We start from the raw sequence: 25147 nt of genomic DNA, 5'->3' as shown, positions 1-25147 counted from the left end.
AAGAAGAAGAAGAAGAAGAAGAAGAAGAAGAGGAAGAAGAAGAAGAAGAAAGTGGGGGTGCTTGGGTCCTTCTTAGAAGAAGTAACAAAATACTTATAGAAGCAAATACAAAGACAAAATGTGGAGCAGAGATTGCCACACCTGGGGATTCATCCCATATGCAGTCACCAAATGCAGACACTGTTGTGGATGCCAGGAAGTGAATGCTGACAGGAGCCTGATATAGCTGTTTCCTGAAAGGCTCTGCCAGAGCCTGACATATACAGAAGCAGATGCTTGCAGCCAGCCATTGAACTGATCACTGGGTCCTCAATGGAGGAGTTAGAGAGAAGATTGAAGGAGCTGAAGGGGTTTGTGGCCCAACAGGGAGAGAGACAATATCAACCAACCAGAGATACCAGGCTCTAAACAGTCAGCCTGGAAACACACATGGAGAAACCCTTGGCTCCAGCCATATATGTAACAAAAGATGGCCTTGTCTGGCATTGGTGGGAGAGGAGGCCCTTAGTCCCATGAAGGCTGGCTGCCCCAGTGTGGGGGAATGCGAGGGCGAGGAGGCAGGAGTGGGTGGGTTGGTAGGAGCACACCCTCATAGAAGCAGGAGGAGGGGGGTGGCATAGGGGGTTTCTGGGGGTGGGTGGGAAATGGGGAAAGGGGATAATATCTGAATGTAAATAAATAAAATATCCAATTTTTAAAAATGCATGTACAAATATAGAGCATAGTCTGAAGAAATGGCCTTTCGGTGGCCAGCCCATTTTGAGACTAATCTCATGGGCAGGCACTAATCTCTTACATGATTAATGATGCTGTGTTGTGCTAGCTGACAGGAGCCTAGCATAGCAGCTTTCTGAGAGGCTCTACCCAGCAACTGACTGAGGCCTAATCCTCCAAAGACATCAGGGTGGGGGAATACAGAGGGCTGCCGTCTCAGAGGCAAAGGGGAGGAGGGATTGGAGGAGGAACTCTGTGAGGAGGGATGTGGAAGAGGGCAGCATTTGAGATGTGAATAAATAAATAAATAAAGCAGCATACCCTCTTGAAAGACTTTAAACAAGTGATGATTTCTTTTTGCTATTTGGATTTTATTTTTATTTATTTGTGCCTTGCTGGAGATTAAACTGAAGATCTCCTGTATGCTAGGCAAATGCTGAGCCACCAAACTACAACCCTAACCCCAAGTGATGTGTTGACACCTGAATCTTGGTCAACTTGACCAGACAGTATAGTACCGTTGTGACAGGGCAAGGCAGTACAAAGGTTCCTCCATCCTCTATTCTTGTCAAGGCCATTTTAGGTTTAACTAGAATTTGATCTTCTTGATGATAACCCTATGGAAAATTACCCATCTCTATTCTATGGGCCCGAGGTCAAGATGCCCCAGCTAAGTTATCTTGGCTTCTGTTAAACTGCCTGCTTATACAAACCTCCTTTAACTGACTACTTATTTTAGCTTTTGTTAAACTGCTTCCTGTGTAAAATCTGAGATGTGGTTTTTCCTTTAAAATGTTTTACTGTGAACACTCAATACTACACTTGGGTCCCAAATATCTGAGTATGATCCCATCCAGCTGAAAGAAAGACTGAATAGACTATAAGACAAAAAGAAAAAATAGCAACAGCGGCACAAGTGTGATGCTACACTGGGATGCTCAGAGTATACCCTGGCACCACCATGGGTTTACCTGGATGCCAGCCACGGTGAAGATGCAGTACAGAGGCAGAACAGAGATGGGCCTGTTTCCCTGAACAGGAAGAGGTTCTGGTAATACAGGGACTACCTTGTTACACCCATGATGAGAGCACTCAGGTTTGCTGACCTCACCCTTTGCCCAAATCATACATACTCAAATCAGGCCCCAGAAAATAAAAGCCTCCCTTCCAGAGACTTTTTCTACCACATATAAGTAGAATTTCTCACATGTTGAAGAAACAACTGAAAGGCATTTTCATATTTTCCAGCTTTATTGGTGCAGGAGTTGGAGACACTGATATTGAGGGTGTGCAGGGGGATTCTAGAGCTTTCAGTGAGGACCACAAGTCAATGTGAGAAAGGAAAGAGATGGAGGGAAAGTGAGCCCACAGCCAGGAGCCCAGGATGCAGCTAGAAGGAACACAAGACAGTCAAGAACCAGAACATTTTCCCCCTGGGAAGCTTCAATGGGCTTCGAGGCTTTTTTTTCAACTTTTTACATCGATTCTATGTGAGTTTCACATAATTAACATCAGTCCTATTCGTCTCCCCATCCCTTTGCATCTACCCTCTGCCCTTGCAACCTCTCCCCTAAAAGGAAAATTTTAAAATCAGACAAACAAAAAGAAAAAAGCAAAGCATAGAAAACATTTCATTGTGGAAACTGTAGAGTGTCACAGTGTGTCTGTCCCACAGTGTAACCCTCATCCACACATCTTCACTTGCAAATGGTCTGGTTCAAGGCCTCAGGTTTTTGACATGCCATCAAATTTGATCCAATCCAAGACTCCTCCAGGTCATCCTGTTATTACCCTGAGTCATGGAGATCCTGCAGCTTTGGACTAGCTGGACTGGCCCTTTAATGCACGCCAACAGTTTACAGATGGTGTAGATTTTGTGGGCTAACTCAAAGTCCTGGATCTGGGCCTGGGTGGTAGTTGAGCTGGTCAGCCTACTGGCTCTTCCACGTCAACATCACCAGGGCAATCTCTCCTCCACTGCCCTGGCTAGCCCACTCAACGCTGCTGTCAGCAAGAGGTAGAGTCATCTCTCCAGCTCTTATGTCCTTGGGGCCAGCTCACCCACACAGCTCCACTGTGCTGTCCAGGGGAGGTGCAGGGCCCACTCCCCCAAGTGCTACAGCCAGCAAGGGGCAGAGCCAGTTCTCCCACTCTCATGACTTTGGAAGCAGCTCTCTTGACTGCTGCAGGTTGTGAGGGGCAAAGGGTGGGGATGGTATCACCTCTAAACTAGTGCCACATCAGGACAGACAATTGGCAGGGTCAGTTTTCCCATGCTCACATCGTCGGGGCCTGGCTTATCCATACTCCTGCCACCAGGGCCAGGTGTCTACTGTGCTGCCTGGCTGAGGTGCAGGGCTTGCTCTCCCAAGTGCTACAGTTGGTGAGATGTTGGGTCAACTCTCCAGAGTGCTGCAGCCAGTGAGGGGTGGGGTCAGTTCTGCACAGTCCTTGGTCCCAAGCAGCTGCCCAGACCAGGGACATCTGAGTGGTCTATAGTGGTAACATGAGCCACAGACATTGATACTGACCCCTGCTCCTGCATACCCATAGACCCAGACATGATCTTCAATGGCAGCAAGGGTTGGGACTTCACCACGGCCTCAGGTGGTGAGGCTGGCTACTCACAAAAGGTTATTCCTCTCCACCCCCTGAGTCTCCAGTTTCATCTCTCTTTATAATGCTCAAACTGTTCTGCTTCTCTTTCTCTCCCATCTGTCTACCACATAAGTGCATGTTATAGTGGCTCGTGCTGAGGGTGGGCCATGTGACTGGTGGGTTCTCTGGGGATCTCTGCCCATACCACATGCTGTGATAGCAAGCAGGCCTCTTTGTGTCTACAGCCTGCCGTGTGGTAGCAGGCGGGTCTTGGGGCGTCTTTCTCTGTCCCTGCCATGTGTCATGGCAGTGGACAGGTCTCGCCACTCTGCGGCTTTTAGCTGAGCTGCATCCAGTCCGTCATTGTTCTAATCATATTGAGAGGAGCCCAGAAGAGAAGCATGTATGACATGAACTGAGAGGACCTAACTCACTCCATTTTAGAACAAGCAGCCATGTTAGGCCTTAAGCTTCAGTTTCCCAACGAAGCATGCAAGGTTTCTTGGGGGAAAACAAAGCAAAAAAACAAAACAACAACAAACAGTGGGCAATTAAGAGAGACAGAGCCAGCTCAAGGCCTGAGACAGTTCCTGGAATTTCTCTAAGGCTTGACCAAAAAAAAAAAAAAAAAAAATTGGTAAAGCGAATAATTAAATACGGACTAATGTAACTGCTGCTTACCTAGCCAATCATATTAAAAATGACCTAACAATCCCTTAAGTTCCCCTCACTGTGCTTAAAAGGAGCCTGAAAGCTCATCTGGCCTTTGCCATTTTGTATGAATGGCTGACTCCTGCATGCTGGTTGTTTCTGCAGAATAAACACTCTTTGCTTTTGCACACTATTTGAGTCTGGTGTCTTCCTCCAGCGATTCTCAGACCCTTACAAACAATCCTGTGAACTATTGGGATGTCACCTGACTCTGTACCATCCAGAATTTCCTGAGATCAAAGCCAACATTTTTAATATTTTTCCCACTACCTAGGTCCCCAAATCCACCAGGATTCCAGGGGCTGACTCTACCATGGCAACAGGAGAGATAAGAGAGCTCATAACAAGAGGTTTTACTTTCTACTATTATGGTACAGTAGGACACTAGAAGACATTAGTGTTCATAAGAACCTCATGGGGGTCTATTCTTACCACATGATAGATCCTAACACACATGAGCAGTCTACATGAAACAGGGAAGCAGACACAAGAAAACAGTTTCCCAGGGAGAGTATGGTAATGGAGAGGCTATATGGACGTATATATTCCCAGAGGGGTTCATCTGTAGAGAAGGTCAGACACAGTGGCCATTAGTTGATAGGCAATGGATGGAGGTGGACATAGTAGTGTGATCGTGAGCTGCTTTGGTCCTGAAAAAGGGGCCTGAGATTGGACTGGACTTAGAAGATGTCGTCCTGGATAAAAGTGGCCACTGTTAGCCCTGAGGGTATGGTCACATACATTTTTGGTCTTATCATTATTATATAACAATTTCTTCTGAGATTGAAACATTCTGTCCTGCAGGGAAGTTCCTTAAGCAGGAAGGTAAACAACTCAAAATAGCTTCAGGAAGTCCCTGAAACTGATCAGATTCACTAGACCCCATCCCTGCCAGAATAAGCAACAATAGCTGAGCGTTCCTCTCAGAGGAGTAAAGCTGATCTACAAAGAATACTCTCAGACCAAACCTGCCTGGAAAAAAGCAGAAACCAGGTAGTTGCCTGGAAGAGGTTTAGGTCAACTGAGGCACCTAGAAAGGACACTCTCTAACCTGTTGAGCTGCCTACAGGCTGTGCAGTGTGCTCCGTGTTCCCAGCTTTGTGAGCTGTCACCCATGCTGGTGTGAGCTTTAGTGAAGCAGCTGTCTTTGAGTCATTTCTGCTTCTGTAAGTAACCCCTTACCCATAGTCATGTAAGTAGCTACAGTAAAACTCATTGGTTCACCAAGTTGGACTTCGGTGGTGTCTGTACTTTGTTTTAGCACGTGATCCCTATCTGAGGTGAGTAGGTGCATATGTGTGTCTCCCCGGTAAGTTTTGTCACACAACAACCCTCAAGTTTCCAGAGTATGCTGAGATCAAGACAGGACATATGAGAGCTGTAGTGTCATGTGCACTGACCTCTCACAGAGGGAAGACAGGCATGCCTTCAGGTGACAATAGAGTGAAGACCATGCCTGACTAGGAGGCCGGCTCTCTCTCAAGAGAACAGTAGGAATGGTGGATACATATCCTGTAAAGCACCCAGAACAAAAGACAATGGTCAAAGGTAAGGAAAAAAATGGAGCCCAAACTAGAATGAGAGCCATGGCAGAATCTGGTAACAGTCTCTGGAAAGACTAACAATTTAACTATGAATTCAAAGTTTAATAACATTTGCTTAATAAAAGAAGGCCAGTCCTTAGTCTCCCAGGAATAGGACAGTCTTGTGACCCTTAAGGTCAGCAAAGACAACAGGTGTCAGGACAGGAACTACTATAGCCTTCCTTCCCAGCCTCAGCATTGAGCTGCAAAGACTCCACCCTATTTAGGAAAAGAAACAATCACTGCAATATTCAAGCATTTCACAGGCATCATCCACTCTAGATTTTCCACTGAAGATCAAAGCCACAAAGGGATGGACCATGGCGATTAGGTGATGAGGCAATGACTCGGGTGACAGCTTGCTACTCACATCATCCACCCCTCTTCTCTCACTGTCTATCCAGAGTCCCTCCTACAGCCACCATCCTTAAGTTTATAAAAGGGCATTGTGTGTCGCTCATAAAGGAGCCAAAGGAACAGCAAGAGCTACTCTGATCTTGTGCCCATTCAGTTGAGAAGTCTAAGGATCAGCCTTGAAAGGGTGGAGACATGGCCCAGTGTCCAGGACCAGTGTAGGATCAGGGGTCAGAGACACTGAGAAGTAACTCTTCAGTCCTTTAAATGCAAGCACAGCCACCATCAGGAAGCAATGAAGCAGGAGCGTGATGGATCTCTGGGCACAAAGGGACACACCTATCAAGCTCAGAAGTGCCCATTCGACTCCTCCTCCTTCTCTGTGGGCTGATCCTCAGGCTCTTCGGCATCATCATAATCCTCTTCTGGCGTAAGTAACCTGGATACTGTGTTCTCCTCTTTCTTCGGCAAAGGGACAACTTCAATGTCCTCATAGACACCATCTGACTGTAGATGCCCCAACATGCCAGCACCTGTGGAGACCATCCCAGAATCTTCCAGAAAAAGCATTCCTCTAGTTTCAGCCCACCCCCTTGGTACCTGAAGCCTCTTGTGTGTGATGTAACTGCTCACTGAGATCAACCCCTTACTCAAAGGTCTGGCATCCCACCGCAAGACAGCACAAGAGTTGGAGGCAGACATGGAGAAATCCTAGGTGTGCAGAATATCATATCTAGCCAACTCAGTAGCATAGAGAAAAAGATCTCAGAATCCTCCAGACCACACCTTAGGGTTCCCCAGAATCTAACTCAGCAGAGAGACCTTCCAGAATTCAGAGCAGTGCCAAGAATAAGATATGCCTACTGGGGTCAGGATCTCATACAACATCCCCAATCTCCTGTCACACTTCCCCTGAAGACCATACCAGCACATGCCATACCCATGCTAGCATCTCTGATGTGGCACCACTGAGCAATCATAACCAGGAAGACAATGGCCAGGAGGCAGCCAAGCACCAAGCAGGCAATCTCCGACAGGTTCCAGACCTCAGCAACGGGTGGAGGGGTCAGGGAAGGAGCTGTGGGGCATAGAGACTGCTGTACCTTCGCTGTATAGAATATTCAGACACAAGGCATAAATGATCTCAGCCTTGCAGAAAGGGGTTGGGGCACCCAGGACAACTGGATTTTCAGAATACCTGAGAGCAAGTTGCTGCTCGTGGGAAATGGTCTAAAGGTTTATAGGGCAAACTACCCAAACAGGAGACCCCAGATGCCCCATCCCAGATTAGAGAAAGTAAAAAGGCCCATGTAGGTGGCTGTGTAGATGCCATTGAGATATACAATAGGAATGTTCAAGAGCCAGGCGGGGGATGGGAGAAGGATAAACACACAGATGTGAGCACAGGGCAGGGCTTGGGGTCCTCACTGCCTTACTCTCTACTTTGCACTGGGCAAACACTGTCCAAGACAACACAGCATACTAAAGCCACCCAACATAGTCCCCAAATTGAAAGCCCTAAAAAGTGAGGACTGGTGACCTCTGCTGCCCCTCCATGTCCCACACAGCAGGCACAGGGAAGGGAAGAAGAAGTTCCCATCACAAAATGATGAGACAGCCTACATCGGATACTGGTGGTGTGACCATAATAGCATGGGTTTCTGAAGTGTGCCAGTCAGGATTGAGCTCTACTCCCAGCCCTCTGGCTGATGGAAGCGGGGAGGCTGGATTGAGAAAGAGACACTTACATGATTCATTGGTTGTGGAGACACCTGCAAAGAGAAATTTGAGATGGGGAAGCCTCAGTAGAACAGATGTGCCTGCACCTAACAGGTAGCCTCTACCGACTACCATAGGGTTATAAGGAGCTCCCAGTGGAGCCCTACATCTCAGGGCCCAGTACATACTTACGAGTCTGATCATAAAGGACAGCTAAAGAGATCAATAGAGCAACCCCGTCCCTGCTTCTACCTGCTGCCAACTCACCTGCACAACGAACACCTGCATCTTCCTTGTGTGTGCAGTCTCCATGTCCCCAGAGCTCAGCCTGGCAGGCCTCCAGGGTCACCTCACTGCCGAGGCACTCCACCTCATCCAGCCACACAGGCCCCACACCAGGGCCAAAGGCAGCCCCTCCCAAAGCAGCCAAGGCCTGGCCGCAGCCCAGCTGCCGGCACACAACCTCAGCATCCACCAGATCCCAGGAATCATCGCACACTGTGCCCCACGAGCCTGCGTGCCAGATCTCCACACGCCCGGAGCAGTCATCCTCACCCCCAAGCACACGCAGTACACGGTCCTCTGGAAAGGAGGCAAAGGTCACTGTGTTGCCCCTTCTGAATGGGCAGGTGAGCAAGAGGCTTAGATGCATACCTAAGCAGCCAAGTGAAGAAGAGCAGTTAGGGGTCTGTGCAGGGTCCTGGATGGGTGTCTGTGGCAGTTCTAGAAAACAAACACAGTCATTGGTGTAAAATGCCCTGTGATGCTTGAGATGCACTCAGCCTCCAGCCATGAAGTTCAATGGGCAGAAGCTTTCAGTGGCTTGTTGAGACATAGAATTGGGGCCCACCCTTGGGCTATCAGCACCCACCTTCACAGTTAATCCAGACCTCCTCCTCCTGGGTGCAAGAGTGTGGGTTCCATGGGGAAGAAGGGCATTGCCACAGGGTGGCATTGTGTAGCTTTCGACACTTGATATTATCCACCCAGGCGATTCCTAAGCCAGCCCCAAGAGGAGGCCTATTCTCCAGCCAACCCTGATCCCCACATCCCAGCTGTCTGCAGATGATGTTCAAGGAGATGTCTCTGAGTGCGTTGCTGCACACAGCACCCCAGGACCCATTGTAGAGCACGTCCAGCCATCCAACGCAGCCACTGGTGCCACCTCGCAGCCTCAGAGCCACAGATTCTGTAGAAAAGACACAGGGAGACCCTCCTTCAGGCTCCTCTGACAGTCTCAGAAGAAACAGACTAACCCAAGAATGCCACAGACACATAATAGCATTTGACCCAGTTATGCCCTGGCATCACTTGCACATGGGTTTTTCTAGTTTCCAGCAATGATGGAAAGCAGAACAGAGGTCCCTTGGAAATCTAAAAGTAAGGCCATACAACCCAGGAGCCCCACTCCTGGGTTCTCTTCCAGTTTGAATATTAAATGCCACCAACGAGATTATTGAGGGATTTGTTCCCAGGTGGTGGCAATATTAAGGGAGATTCTAGAGACTTGAAGTGGTGGTGGGTCCAGAATAGATGAAGCAGATAGTGTGGGTGGGCCCTTGTTCCTGTCTGTCTGCTTTCTGGCCACTGTGAGTGTCTTTGCTTTCTTCTACCTAAACATTACCCAAAAACCAACCATTTACTGAAAGCTCTGAAACCATAAACCTATGTTGCTCTGTCCTCCTTTTTAAATATTCTAAGTATTTTGCCACAGTGTTAACCAGAACATAGAAATGACAGATGTGTCCAGTGACAGATAAACACAGATGTTTTGTGTAGATTCAGATGTGGATAAAAATATAGATATGCACAACAGAAACTTAGACAGAAAAGAGTATTTTCAGCCTTCCAAAAAGATAGCAAGGGGTTTGCAGCTATGGCTCAGAAGTTAAGAATGTCACTGCTCTCATAAAGAACCATGGTTCAGTTCCCAGGACTCACATGGTGGCTCGCAACTGCCCATAATAGTTCTGGCCTCCCAGGCCTCAAGGTATATACATGGTACACACACATGCATAAAGACACCCACATATATACATATGAAGGAAATTTAAAAGGGAAATCCTGAAATTCATAATGTCATAAGTGAGCCTGAAAGAAATGATGCTAACTGAAATAAACTAGGCACAAATATACTGCGCAATCGCCCTTGCATGAGTGTTTTTTAAGTCAAGTGTGTAGAAATAAAATAATGATCAGGGGATGGCGATGCATGCCTTTCCTTCAATTTTATAGATCAGATCATTGAAAAACAAATTTCTCTTGACAATATGTATCAGTTGAATGTTCTATCCTGGGCTTGGTTCCAGGTAGACATTTTAGTAAAATGTCTTTTCTGGGTTTTTTGATGCAGTCTGTATTGATACCTGTACATGTCTTGGCAGCTGCAATTACAGGCATGCAACAGCAGATCCAGCTCAGGTACTTTCTCTAACTTGGGAAAGTTGACACTTGTCATTTAGTAAATGACAAGATCATTTTTAATAAATAAACATGTGCACACACCTATTGTCTCTTTATTATCTTATGATTGTTTGCCTATCTCTTTTCCCTTCTTTCCCTTATTCATCCCTGAGCTTTTGCAGTGGGAGCTAACAGGCTAATATTGGTGAGCAGATACACATTTGCACAGAGATGGAGATCCCACTCTCTGAAGAGCAGGAAAGCCTGCTAAGGCAGCCAAGAATTCCTGGTGCTTCTCCTGAGAACAATAACAAAAATACTAAATTCAAGAATGATGGGCCCAGACATGATCTGATCAACATAATGGCCTCAAGGGTGTTCTGAAAACAAACTGTGTTCACACAGTTAGACAAAAATCAAAATTAAGGGGCGGTGGTGGTGCACGCCCTTAACCCCAGCACTTGGGAGGCAGAGACAGGCGGATTTCTGAGTTCGAGGCCAGCCTGGTCTACAGAGTGAGTTCCAGAACAGCCAGGGCTACACAGAGAAACCCTGTCTCGAAAAACAAAACAAAAAATCAAAATTAAGAATTGGAGATATCAGTTGGGTATGGAGGCACATGACTTTAATTCTAACACTCAGGAGGCAGAGGCAGGGCAAGAGGATTCTTGTGAGTTCAAGACCAGCCTGGTCTACATAGAGTTCCAACACTGCCAGGATGACAAAGAAAGATCTAATCTTTAAAAAAAAAAAAAACATTGGGAGTTGTCTCAGCTGTTTTTATTCCCTAGCTATTGTAGACAGAGTGGCTGTGAGCACTGGCAAATGAGTAGCTCTGTAGCAGAATACTGGCTCCTTTGGTATGCACCCAAGGAATAGTATTGCTAACTACATGGTAGATACATGTTTAGCCTTTTGGGAATTCTTCACACTGATTAGATGTCCTCCAACTGACGTGTGGATACTGAAAGTTCATTGCCTATGCACAGTGGATTCTATCAGGTGTAAAGGAAAATGAAATCATGAAATATACAGGCCAATGACCGGAACTGGAAATGCTTTGCTGAGTGAATCTCAAACTCAGAAAGACAGAGGTCACATGTTCTTTCTTTATGGATCACGGCTCCAAATCTTTAGATTAGAATATATAACCTGAAGTAACCAAAAGCCAGGAAAGTAGAAAGGGATTGTGGGGACAGAGAGAAGTCTTCTAGAAAAAGGACACGGGTTTGTAAAGTGGGGTAGGGGGACAGGGGAACTTAATTAAGGAGAGGGAGGGGTTGATAGATAGGGAGAGGGAGGAAGGAGAGACACATAACACTAAGGATGTTTGAAAAGCCATAGGGAAATATTTCATAAGTTCACTTAAAAGAGAAAGAGAGAGAGAGAGAGAGAGAGAGAGAGAGAGAGAGAGAGAGAGAGAGAGAGAGAGAGAGAGAGAGAGAGTTTACACGGAGTAGGAATGCAGGAAGAGTTCTCTCTTGAGCTGGAAAGGTAACTATGCATTTGATACTCAGCTGCTAGTCCAGAGCACCCACCTGAGCAGAACACTCCGGCATCCTCCTTATGTCTGCAGTCATGTTGGCCCCAGCTTCCTGACTGGCACTTCCACAACGAAGACTCATTTCCCAAGCAGTGGAGCTCATCCATCCAGATGTGCCCAGTCCCTGCCCCAAAGTGAGCATTCCCAGGAGCACTGAGGGCGTGGCCACAGTCCAGCTGCCTACAGACCACTTGTGCATCCTGGAGGTCCCATGAGTCATCACACACAGTGCCCCATGAACCCTGATAGAATACCTCCACACGCCCAGCACATCGACCTGGGCCGGCAGCCAGCCTCATGCGCAGGCTCCCTGCAGAGAGACCAGGTTAGACATAACTGGATATCACGAGGGAGGCTGTGGGAGTTGGAGCTACACACTCACCGGAGCACACCACTCCTGCATCACGCAAGGTCCCAGCAGGCACTAGCAGGGACGTAGAAACATTGCACTGCATCAGGTGAGTCTCAGAACCCAGGCAGCGCACCTGGCTCAGCCCCACAGGGGCTCTCCTGAAACCAGGAGCTGGCGCATCATAGGCTCGCTGTTCCTCTCCACACCCTAGCTGGCGGCACACCACGCTGGCACCGTGCAGGTCCCAGGCGTCATCCAATACGCGGCCCCAAGAACCATCCAAGGAAATCTCTACGCGGCCATCACAGTAGCTCTGTCCATCTCTCAGCCGCAGGATGTCTTGGAGTCCTGGCAGGAACAGGCTCAAGAGGAAGAAGACTACTATACCGGAAAACCCCACCCACTCTCAGCCACTGCCCACCACCCCTACTGACCATCCTCCCCACAATCCTACTATTCCCTGCACTCACCTGAACAGATGGTGGAAGCTGTATTTCCCAGGACACAACTGTGGGCCCCCAGGGTGCTTGCTGGACAGTGAAGCAAATGAGGCTCTGTCCCCACACAATGAAATACATCTGGCCAGATGGGGGCATCCCCATCACCAAAATGTCCTCCTGGAGGTATGGACACTGCATTGCCACAGTTGAGTTGGTGACAGAGAACCATGGCATTTGCTAGGTCCCAGTTGGCAGCACAGAGGGGTGCCCAGGCCCCTTGCGCTTGGAGTTCCACGCGACCTTCACAGTCACTGGTGCCGTTGACCAGCCGGAACTCTGCAGAAGAGGCCATGTCAAAACTGCCCCATCCCAGAGGCCCAGTTCATAACCTTACTTCTGTGCATAATGTGATAAAGCCCTTCTCTCTGCAGATCCTCACCCACCCGTTTATCAATAGCCTGCTTCTGCCCAGCTGCAGAGGAGCCAAAGCAGGCTACAAACCCCTGTGCAATCAGTATCCTTTCCATAGCTTCTCTCCTACCTGAACCAACGTAATCAAGTTTATCAGGAGTATGGTCATTCTCCTGGCCAGAAACACCTGTATGGGTGCTGCTTAAAACCATCTAACGTGGGCCATGGAGGAAGGTATGTGGAAGAGGCAAGGGCTTTGCCTGCAGAAGCCGCACTGGTACTCACCTGAGCAGGTAAGTGCAGCATCCTGGTCGTGGCCACAGTGGTGACCAGGCTCCCGAGGGCAGTGGAACAGCAGCGACTCATTCCCCACACAGCGGAAGGCTTCTAGCCACACAGGCCCTGAGCCCTGGCCAAACTGAGCACCCCCAAGTGTGGACACAGCCATACCACACCCTAACTCCCGACACACCACATGGGATGTGGGCAAGTCGAGATCAGCGTGGCAGATGGTACCCCAGGTCAGTCCCCGAAGAACCTCCAGGCGGCCAGCACAGGAATGCTCTCCACCCACTAGCCGGGCCTCCACGTGTCCTGTGAGGGCAGATATCCCCTGAGACAGGAGGCCAGTGCTCTTGGGTCAGTAGCCCTGAGCTGTCTGTCTTCTTATACCACAAGAGTCTGCAGGCAAGGAAATTCCTCTGCCCAGGCAGTGTTTTGGCACCAGTAGAAACTGGCAACCAGAGGTCAGGGGTCAGAAGTCAGGATTTAGAAGTCAGGGGTCAGACTCACCTATCCTGCCACTCACACTTGTCCCAACCTCTGCCAGTTCGAGACAGTGGCACCCACATCCTCAGAGGCAGTATCAAGCCCCCTAGGCTGTATGAGTACCCTTTTGTGGCCACCATGATGGGTGGCTTGTCCACCTCTTACTTAGAACAGTCAAGCAGCTGTGACAACCAGTGTCACGCATGTGTACTTTAGGACTAGGAGAGACCGATGCACAGCCCTCAGCAACATGGATTGGCCATGAAGCAATCACAGATGAAACACCTCAGACCCGTACTGTCAGGTCTCCCTTCCCAATGGTCTTAGGTAGGGTACCACACTGGCCCAACCCCACCCTGTTGAAGTGATACGTCAGACCTGGTCACACTGCCATCTACCAGCTCACGAGTGGTGCCAGAGCTTTCAATGCAGAGTTCAAAACTACGATTTTCCTCCAGCTTCTCAGCCTAATATGTTCTAAGCAGAAAGCTGCGTGAGAACCATCCATGAGAGTCCTGAGCTGTTTGGTTCCCAGGCATCATCTGGGTGCCCCTGGCATCATAGGATGGCAGTCTTACCTGAGCAGACAACTTCTGCATCCAGCAGCAGGTTGCAGCCACTGCGTAGCTTGTTGTTGAGTCTGCAGTTGCGGATGGTGGGCTCGGTGCCCTGGCAGGTCATGTACTTACTGACACCCACATCTTGACGGGGGGCCTGGAGGGCATGGCCACACTCCAGCTCACGGCAGAACACTGTGGCCTCCTCCACATGCAGGCCACACAGGCGGTCCACCCCATTCACATTCCTGATCTCGGGGAGTCCTGCACAGGGACTGTGGCCCTTCACCAGCCGGATCTCCCGGAAGGTGCCGTCTAGGGAGCACAAGTCCAAGTTACAGAAGGTAAGGACCTATCAGTCACACAGCCACGTGGAATCTGCACTTGCCTGAACCATAGATCTGTCTGCGTGGCAATGTCCACCTTTCCCAGTCACATAATATAGGACTAGAGGCCTACAAGGAATGACAACTGGAACCAGTCTACCCTTCTCCAAGAAGTCAGGCCTGGCCCTGACTTGGCCATCTTCAGGGAACAAGGACCTGGTATCCATCAGGCTTCAGACAGGCCAGTGGCTGTGGTCACCCTCTTAAAAGTCTATCAAATATTAAAGTTTTGTTTTTATCATCTTTAGTTGTACGTGCTTGTGTATAGGCATGATTGTGTGAGTGCAAGTGCCTGTGGATATCAGAGGCATTGGATCCCCTAGAGCTGGATTTACAGGCTGTTGTCAGCTACTCTATGCGGATGCTGGAATTCAAATTCACATCCTCTGCAAGAACAGTACTTGGCTTGCTCTTAACTGTTAAATCATATCTCCATCCCCTAATGCGTTTTGTTTTGTTTTGTTTTGTTTTGTTTTGTTTTGTTTTGTTTTGTTTTGTTTTCTCTGTGTAGCCCTGGCTGTCCTGGAACTCACTCTGTAGACCAGGTTGACCTCAAAATCAGAGATCCACCTGCCTCTGCCTCCCAAGTGCTGGGATTCTAAAGGCATGCGCCACCACTATCCAGCTAAAACATTTTTAATAAGGCCTACAACACAGGTGCTAAGCCCCAAGATCACATGGGATCCTACTCCAGCCACAGGACCCCTGGGGAAGTCCAAATGAACTCACAGAGATAGCTGGTGGCAAGAAAGTCAGCCTCCAAGGGAAAGTATTTGCCTCTCAGTCATTTAATTGGAAACTTTAGTATACACTTACTGGGCTCCCGAACCCATCTGCAAGATCAATAACCACCCATGGCCTTCATTCTATTCTCCTTATTCTCTTTGCCTCTCCCTGGAAGCATATGATCCATCAAGCAGGTTTGTTCAAGCCAAAACAAACTTAGAACAGTGCTTATTATCTAAGAATTTGTTGAAAGAGTTAGAGGAATCCAGAGAGGAGAAATGGTAACATCCAACAGAGTGTTCCCATCTGGAACCTCTGCTCCCTCATTCCCTGCCTCTCACCAGCTCCTCCAGCCCCCAGCTCCACTTACTTGCACAGAGAGCCACCACCACCCACTCATGGGGGCAAGCACGCTGACTCCATGCCCCAAGGCTACATTCCCAGAGAGAAGACTCATTGCCCCAACAGGATACATTGTGCAGCCAGGGCCGGACCATCTCTCCAGGCAGGGGTACGTATTTAGGAGCACCCACAGCAGGGCCACAGCCCAGCTGTCTACACACCACAGAGGCCTCTGCCAGTGTCCACTCCAGGTTGCACAGATGTCCCCATTCTCCTTGGTGTCGAACCAGCACCACTCCATCACACGTGCCCTGTCTGTGTGCCAGCCTCAGATTGCCTTTGTCACCTTCAGAAGATGTGCCTGGTGAGAAGAACAGAACCAACCATGGTCTGGGAGACAGAAGCCACAAACCGTGTTCATCCTGGCTCATTTCTAAAGCCTTGCTTTAAGTCCTCAACTGGAAAGGTGACAGGCAGGGGTCATACAGAGACCAGACCCCTGTTTCACACCTCCCCACATACTTCTTACTGCCTCCAGCTCTGAGTCCCAAATGTTGCAATGAGGCCCAGAAGGAAAATAAAATACTTTTGTCCCGCTGGAATGACTCCTACCCAACACTGCTCCCAAATGTCATAGGCCCACTTCCACTGCAGGCCCTGTCCTCCAAGCTCCCCACAAGTCTTCCTTACTCATCCAAGCCCACCCATATGGTCACCCACTGTATTGTGTTCACTGTCCACTCGACTAATCTCTGCCGACCACCACTTCCATTATTGATTCCTGCCTCCACTGTGCAGCCTTTGCCTGGTTTGGCCAGCACACCACTATCTATTGGTGCTCCTTTTCCCGAATTGCTTCCAGGCGTCTGCATAGCTCCACCCTTGTCATCCACCCTAACCCCTGCTAGTGCAGAACAGGCACTTCCCCAGGAGTGTGGAGATATGGTCTCAGCTTGTAAAAAGGAGACACCTCCAGAGCCAGTGGTAAAGGGTCTTATATGACAGTGAGAGAAGATAGGACCTTTTACATTTCTCTCCTACCTGAGGGAAGCTTGGGCCTCCCCCTGGGTTGTCCATCACTATACCCACCCGCATCCCCCTAGCCCTGCTCCTCCTTGGAAGTAGGCCTTTCCTCTTGCATAAAGGCAAGTCATTAGGACCTGCAACCCCATGCACAGCTGTCTTCTTCAAGTCCCAGCCTGTCTCACTCTCTGCAGCTGTCCCCATTACGACTGAGTGACTTCAGTTCAGCACCATGGTCACTTCCTTTCTTGGCCCCTGGACAACAGAGGGGTGAACGGTTTTCTCAGTCAGCTTCAAGGGCCCACAATCTGCTTTTCTCCCCTGCACAAGCCTTACCATGTCCTTACGTGTTCTCTCTCTCTCTCTCTCTCTCTCTCTCTCTCTCTCTCTCTCTCTCACACACACACACACACACACACACAGCCTGAAGTTACTGCTACCTCCCATAAGCATGGGAGCCTTCAGTCAGCCCCTCTGTATTCTCTACCCTAGAGTGGCATCTCTGTAAGACTCAGTGTTGCTCAATTACCAGGCTCTCTCACTATCCTGTGGCCCCAACACAGCTTAAGAGACATTGGACATAGAAGCTTCTGTGGGACCTACAGACCCATGGCATTTGATGTTCATCTAGGTCACAGGGACTGGAAATTGTATTGCATTCCCCATGACCAGGCTTAGGCTTAGCCCTGCATCTGGGCTCTGAACTCATGCTTGGGCTGGACCTGTACTTTTGATATTAGAGAAAGACTCTCAAAGGTCAAGACCTTTGCATCTCCCAGCTCTCTAGCCCTGGGAAGTCCAACCTTCCACAAGCTGAGTGGGACAGCTGGTTATAGCTAGAAAGTCTCATGCCACAGAGCCTGGACACCCAAGGTCTACTGCTTCCTCAATGTTATGTGTACAAATAAGCAAAACAAAAAAACTTACCAGTGAGAGCTGCCCCGAGAGTGAGAAGAGCCACCAAACTCAGAGTCCAGAGTGCTATCCTCATGGCTGCACGAAGTCCAGGGCTTCAGCTGTAGTGATAAAGGAGATCGTGTCCCAGAGCCAACTTTAGAGATGTAAGAGAACCATTAGCCCATGTCCGATGGGTATAGCAAGAGCCTCTCCACAACACATCAATCGCTGTACGTCTCCGTCTGTAGCAGAGCAGCCAATGACCTTGCTGGTCCTAAGCATCACCAGACATGAGCAAGGGGCTGGGGTGGTTTCCTCCTATACTGATAACCACTAAAGGAGAGCCTCACCCATACCCTATCACCAGACAGGTGGCCCGTCTGACTCCAGCAGAGTGGAGTTAAGGCCTATGTCTGTGTACCCCACCCAGAACCTACCACCAGCACACTGTAACAAAGAGAAACATTTCCTGCTGCACAGGTGGCATCCTTGGGGATTTGTAGAGTTCCGACTGGAACAAGAGAGTGAGACAGACCAGATAGCTGTGTAAGAGCTCTGGAAAGAATGCTGTCGATGGTATATAGAGTCCACAGAAAGGGCAGCACAGCACAACAAGCCTGACAGGGGCTCACCTACTCAGAAGATGTAAGGAATCCAAGAATCTCATAACACAAACCAAAATGTCTGAGATCTGCAGAGAACTGCTCAACCTATGAAAAACCAGGAAACTCACAACGTAGTGATAAATGTCAGGACCATCTGAAAGGACCTGAAAACAGACGCCTTGAAAAATGCTTCTGCAATTGCCAATTCTCTCAAAACAAATGGAAACAAACAGAAAATCTCAATGAAAAAATGATAACCATAGGACCAAGGTGAAGATGCGGTGAAATCTGGACTCTTGTCTTTATTTGGTGTGGAACATAGTGCAGAGTTGTGGGAAATACCACTCACATCCTATGAGGTCGGTTCTTCAAAAACTTAAACAAAAGGTGCTCAGGAATTCTACTCTGGATATTTTGGGAAAAGGAATCACAAAAATGTGTGTGATTCCTTTATCCAAAATGTCCAGAGTGGACAAATCCACCAGCACAACAGGCAGACTGTTGAATGCCAGTGGGCCACAGGAGGGTGGGATAAAAAATGACCACCAAAGGCTCAAGGTTTCCTTCTGAAGTGCTAGCAGTATGCTGAAATGAGCTGCTGCAGATAGTTGTTAGGTCTACCACACTGTGCACTTGGAAGAGTGCACATATACAATATATGAGAGTTATAGCTCAGTAAAGTTATTACTTAAAACAACAGATAGATGTTATAGACGTAAAAGCAAAGCAGCCGAAGACAGAGTGGAAGAATTCAGAGACAGATCAGCAGGGTGGCCTCGGTGAACTTGAAAGTCACCAAAATTTGCTCAGTTTAAACAACAGAGAGAAACTGAGTCTCCAGGATCTGTGGGGCAAGAGATCCACTGCTTGTTTTGAATGTTTGTACAGAAAGGAAAGGATGGATTGTGGTTCTGCAGAAGCACTGAAGGAGATAATGGCTGAAAACTCCCCAAAATGTGTGAAAGGCACAGACTTATAGATTCAACAAACAAACCCTTAATGGAATAAATCCAAAAGACACCAAGACATGTTCTAATTTTTAAAACTCTGGGGAAACCTCACTAAAAACAGCTACACAGAAAGAATGTGTTGCCTGTAAAACAGTAGTTCCCAACCTTCCTAATGCTGTGACCCTTTAATACAGTCCCTCGTGTTGTGTTGACTCCCAACCATAAAATCATTTCATTGCTAATTCATATCTGTAATTTTGATACTGTTATGAATCATGACATGAATGTCTAATGTTCGGGATATTTGATATATGACCCCTGTGAAAGGGTCGTTCAACCTTCAAAGTGGTCACAACCTACACGTTGAGAACCACTGCTGTTGAGAACCACTGAATGACAGAGAATCTCAACTGACACAATAGCCAGTAGAAATGGAACAGCCATTAGCCAACTCAAATCCTGTACTTGATAAAAAAGTGCCCTCCTGGGTGAAGGAAAGTAAAGAAACTCAAATGAAAAGACCAACAGCCCTGCCCTTGCTGTAGAAAGCTCTCTTAACAAGAAAGAAAACAAGGTAGAGAAGAAGGCTTCAAGTTCTGCCTGTCACATTTTATTTATGGAAAACAATGTTAAACATCCTTAGCCTTCAGAGAAACACACATCAAAACGATGCTGTGATTCCCACTTCACCCAAGTTGGAATGGCTATCATCAAAAGTAACGATGGGGCAAGAACCCGTATGTACTGCTGGTGGGGGTATGAACTAGTGCAGCCTCTGTGGAAGTCAGCATGGCAGTCTCTCAAAAGACTAAGAAACAGAACTACTCTACAGCCTACATCTATCACATATGGAAACGCAACTGAACGGCCCTGAGTCACATCAAAGAGAGATTTGCACACCAGTGCTTATTGCTGTGCTGTTCAAAATAACCAAGATAAGGAACCAGTCTAGACAGCAATCCATGGAGGAATGTATAAGATATATGCAAATATAGGGGGCATTATTCCATAAAGAAGGACAAAGTCATGTCTTCTTTAAAAATACGGTTATAAATTGAGACAAGTAAACAAAACCAGCCAGACTTGGGAAAGCAAGTATCATGTCTTCTCTCAGGTGTGGCATCTACATTTTAAAATATACATATTTAAGGAACTGAGAATATGATTCAGTGGATAAAGTGACTGCTGCACAAGTGTAAGGATCAGAGATCAGATCTCCAATAAATGTTAGGTGGAACTGGAGGACTACCTGTAATCCTAGCTCTCAGAAGGCGGAGATAAAGGGTCCCCGTGCAAGCTGGCTAGCTAGAGTGGCCATGTCAAGGAGCTCTGGGTTCAACTGCGAAGCCCCACCTCAATGCATAAGGTGGATGTTGATCAAGAAAGATGTCTCACGTTAACCTTAGGCTACCATTTTCATGCACACACATATTTGGATATACATTCTCATGTTTGAATATGCATACACATGCAAATATACATCTATGTCAAGATGGTAGAAAGGGACCACTTGGAAGAGGAGGGCATCACTGAGAGGGGAAAGTCACATAAGAGAGTGATGGAGGGGAAGTAAGACCAAAATAGATTATACATTTACACTAAACTATCATAATGAAATCTATCATTTCTGTAATGAATACACATTAATGAAAGAAAGCTATTAAGAGACATTTAAGACACCAATGTTCATGGCAATGAACATTTGCAAGAAAAGACGTCTGAAAAGGGGTGTACTGTATGACACACCACAACACACTGCAGCTTCCATGGAGAGATTTATTTTATTGTTATTGTTGTTTTCTTTTGGAGAAAAGATTGCAAGAGTGGAAGTCAGATATGAAGGGACAGAGTGATGAGTGGGATTGCCGTGCATGATGTGAAGTTCCCAAAGAATCAGTTTTAAAGTTTAAATAAATAAATGAAAAGAAAGGAAATTTTTAAGAAAAAAAACTACAGCAAGTTTATACAAGAAATTTATAACTATACTAGGGATAAAAGGTGACATGAGGCTGAGTCCTTCGTGTCATAAGCATGTAATTAAGATTTTTTTTTTAGCTATGATGGTGTTTGGAAAATGAAACATTTTAATATAAATTTTCAGAGTCTACACCAAGTCAAAAATTGAACTATTTAATTTGCTTGTTGATAGCAAATTCACACCATCACTTTACATGGACATGCAATAATTTTATTTAGAGGAGTATTTGGAAGGAATTAGTTTTTCTAAACCATGTATTGTTTCCTCAGGAATTCAACCTTCACAACTTTTTTCTATTAATACCATTGGTGCATTTTGGGTTTTTTCCTTTTATTAAAAATGGGATCTTTCCTCAGACAATACATCTTGATTATAGTTTTCATCTCTCCACTCCTTCCATCATAAAGAACTCAAGGAACTAGATATCAAAAAACCCAATTTAAAAATAATGTGCAGATCTAAACAGAGACTCCTTAACAGAGGAATCTTAAATGGTTGAGATTCCTACTGGTGAGGATGTGGAATAAGGAACACTCCTCCATTGCTGGTGGAACTGAAAACCTGTACAGCCACTATGGAAGTCAGTATGGCAGTTCCTCAGAAAGTTGGGAACCAACCTACCTAGAGATCCTGCTATACCACTCTTAGACATATACCCAAAGGACACTCCATCTTACCACAAGGACAGTTGCTCAACCATGTTCAATGCAGCTTTATTGACAAAATTATATCTTCAAGTAAAAAACTTGATACCACTCACTCCTCAAAAAATTAACAATTCAAAACTTTAGCTCTACAAAGAACACACTCCTATAAATAAAGATAAGTCACAGATATAGGGGCCCAGGCTGGTAGCCCAGGAACAGAGTCCCTCAGGCCTTGAGAGCAGGCACAGCAGCAAGAACATAAAGACTATAGGAAGACAAAGGCCACTGCCTCCAGGCTTTCTGTAGGCACTTGCTTTCATGACTCAAAGATGCCCCATTTGAGTCAGTGAACTTTTATATCCAGTTTTCCCTTTTTTGTAGATTATAAGTAAGTAAATTATAGTGAAGAATGACCAGAGAAAATTATCTTTGTGTATCATGGGGTTTCAAATATCCAAAGAATTTAAGTATGTGATTATAAAATGCAGGAACCAGACCATGCATCAGGATTGGGTTGTGAGTAGTTTTCACAGATTGGGTTGTCACTGTAAAGCAAGAGGAACACAGAGCAGGCAGAGACTCTCCAGCGAACCTGGCATGAACCATGGTGAAGCTGACCTAGTAAATGCTCTGACTAATATAACTTGAGTAGTTGTTATTTTCTGCAAATATTAATATTGTGCCAAATCACTTAAAAAGCATTACTAGAGACCAATTGAATCAGTTTATCATCATAAAAATGTCTAATTCTCCAAGAATTGCAATTTCTCAAGCACACAAGGAAATGACCTAAAAAAATTTTGTGGGTGCTCAAAACTAACGGAAATGCAACTGGTAGATTTTGACATATCTGTCAGCAAGTTATACCACAATCACGGAAAAAAAAATCAGTGAAGAGACCAAAACATTTGAACAACAAGGCTAACAAAATTGCAAAGAGACGTTGTGGTCAGTACATCTGGCAGCTGCAAATACATCTGCCCTGACTATGCAGACATCTTCCATACATCCACTGCATCAGAGTACTGCAGACCCAGAGCCCCAAACTAATTAATCTTCACCCTTAAGTTCATGCAGGAGAGAATGTCGCTGCTGGGAGATCCAGAGAGACATGAAGAAGAGAAAGATGAGAAGCCTTCCTGCTTGGAAGTGTGTGACATCACACATTCCTGCTTGAGAATGTGACGTCAGACAGTGCAGGACAGGGGCATGCAGCCAAAGATACTGTGGGGCTCACACTGTACTTGCTTTCTTGCTTCTTTCAGAACACCCCCTGATCAGGTTGTAAAATGTCTCTAGGGTTGGTTTGGTTTTGTCGGGATGCTCTGTAGCTTTTACCTGTCTATTGGGGTCCCAGCTCCATCCCAAACTCATTCTGCATGTGGAGTGAAATAGACAGTGGGCCTCTTGGTTTTCCCAAGTGGATATTAACACTGCTGTCTTTGCTGTCCCTGGGAAGGATTTTTGCCCTTTGGCTCCGTCAGCTGAGTATGTAGATGTATTTCTGGAGTCCCTTGTGTTCTATTCATCTGCTTCTCTGCCTTTATTTCAGTACCTCACTTCAATTCTTATTGCACCTCTAAGTATTAAGATAAAATAGTCCACATCTTAGCTGGGTGGCGGTGGTGCACACCTTTAATCCCAGCACTCATGAGGCAGAAGTGTGTGATGCCAGCCTGGTCTAAAGAGTAAGTTCCAGGGCAGCCAGGGCTACACTGAGAAACCATGTCTTAAAAATCAAAAAACAAAAAAAACAAAAACAAAAACAAACAAACAAACCTAGTCTGCATCTTGACATTTTGTTCTTTTTCAACATTCTGCTGTGGCTCATCTAGGTCCTTTCCATGTCCATGAAAATTACAGAAATTCTGCATAATTAAATGCTGGATTGCTTAGGCTGTGGCTCAGCAGTACAGCATTTGTCTACCACATGTGAGGGCCCAGGTTTAAACCAAGGTACTGAAAAATAAAAGTATTAAATAATTGGTATATTTTGTACATCGATATATGTACTGCATCCTACAATACATCAGTTGAATTCTGTTTGCCCCCCTGTCTCTTTGCTCTTTGAATTTAGAACTGGGGCAGGGCTTTCCAGGTTCCAGAATTCAGCCAGCAGGTCTCTTACAGACACACTCTCTACCTGGACTTCCCCAAACACAAGCTGATGCCTCTGAGTGAGCACAGCTACACTCTGTAGCACTTTAAACAGTCTTGGGATGGAGAATGCAGATAGTCCTGGCAGAAGGTTAATGTTTTGGAAATTGTCAGTGCCTGTGGAACCCAGGATGTGACAATGGCCCTAAAGCATGTTCCCCTCACCCACCTTCTACCTCAGCTACAGAAACATGTGTCCATCAAGCAATGATGAAGCACGTTTATGGGTTTTTAAATTTTATTTAATTTATTGAAAATAGCATACACACACACACATACACACACGCACCATGAAGTACATAGAGGTAGGACAAATTTCAGGAATTTGTTTTCCCCTCACACCACGGCCTCCAAGAATCTAACCCAGCAGGATGTCAGGTTGAGTGTTGTTATCAGCAGAGATAATATTTTTAATTATCCCAAGCTTACTTTATTCTTGGGAGAAATGATATTTCTAATATGTTATCCTTTTACAGGTTGCTAAAATTTTATTAGAAATTCTCTGTTCACAGGGGATATTATTCTGTAAATCTATTTCCTCAATAGATTTTGATACCATGGTTGTGCTGGTCATGAAAGATCTGGGACACGTCTTTTGATACATTTCACCAGTGAAGTTCTTTGGACTTAGACTTTCTTTGGTGCAAGTTTTTTAATTTCTGTTTTTGACAGTTTTAAACTTTTATATAATGAATTCTAGTCATGTCCACACACGCACTCCGCATCCCCCCTCTCTCCCTCTCCCTCTTTGTCTGGAGCACTCCTCAGCAACTCTCCCTCCTGCTTTCATGTCTCCTTTTTGTATTGTGGCTACAGAATTTAACTAGAGTTTCATGAGTGGGAGGTTACTTACTGGAGCAAGAGTAAATCACCAGTGGCCACACAGAAGAAAATGACACCTACTGGTGACTTCTCTCCCCCGGGAGCCTGCATTGCACCTTCTGGCAATTGGAAGGCTAGCCACTGGGAAAGAAGCTTCCAGCTCTGCTACAGCTCAATTTATCTATGAAGATAGTCCCTGTCTGTGACATGTGGTATCTTCAACTACAGGACCTTATCATCAAGTTCTAGTGGACAACCAGGTGTAATGACAATAGCCTGTATTGTTTTGGGGGTTCACTTGGTCCTCCTTCATGGTACTAGGATTTTCATTTAATAATCCATGGCTTCCAGGAAGAGCATTACCTATCCATAGGGAGGGTCTCCATTCAAACTCTTTTTTTGAAGATTATAGTTTTTTAACAAGCTTATAAAATCATGGGTTTCCATGTGACCTTTTCACA

The 25147-nt window shown here is 46.5% G+C and overlaps 1 protein-coding gene across 1 annotated transcript; it reads right to left on the bottom strand.

The window, feature by feature from the left end:
- Positions 1-6303: 6303 nt before the first annotated feature.
- Positions 6304-17924, bottom strand: LOC114638593 (scavenger receptor cysteine-rich domain-containing protein SCART1-like). Its single transcript, XM_028787153.1, has 13 exons — positions 17558-17924; positions 15636-15968; positions 14175-14468; positions 13114-13422; positions 12448-12753; positions 12008-12325; positions 11621-11935; positions 8551-8868; positions 8334-8402; positions 7947-8261; positions 7709-7732; positions 6901-7038; positions 6304-6493 (listed from the first exon to the last, which is right to left on the bottom strand). The coding sequence occupies exons 1-13, from the start codon at positions 17619-17621 to the stop codon at positions 6309-6311; spliced, it is 2988 nt and encodes a 995-aa protein (XP_028642986.1). The 5' UTR covers positions 17622-17924; the 3' UTR covers positions 6304-6308.
- Between the last annotated feature and the right edge of the window lie 7223 nt (positions 17925-25147).

This window comes from Grammomys surdaster, unplaced genomic scaffold (assembly GCF_004785775.1).
Source record: "Grammomys surdaster isolate TR1022 unplaced genomic scaffold, NIH_TR_1.0 125612, whole genome shotgun sequence".
Taxonomy (NCBI): domain Eukaryota; kingdom Metazoa; phylum Chordata; class Mammalia; order Rodentia; family Muridae; genus Grammomys; species Grammomys surdaster.
Note: the sequence above shows the minus strand (reverse complement) of the source record. Positions and strands in the feature narration are given on the sequence as shown.

Bases quoted from the DNA above. Each gene is read 5' to 3' on its own strand.
- LOC114638593 (XM_028787153.1), bottom strand. From the start codon at position 17,621: ATGAGGATAGCACTCTGGACTCTGAGTTTGGTGGCTCTTCTCACTCTC. The intron at 13,423-14,174 runs GTAAGACTGCCA...CTGCCCTCACAG, and splicing joins TGCAGAAGTTGTCTGCTCAG to GACACGTGGAGGCCCGGCTA. The intron at 7,733-7,946 runs GTGAGTTGGCAG...TTCTCTTTGCAG, and splicing joins TGCAGGTGTTCGTTGTGCAG to GTGTCTCCACAACCAATGAA.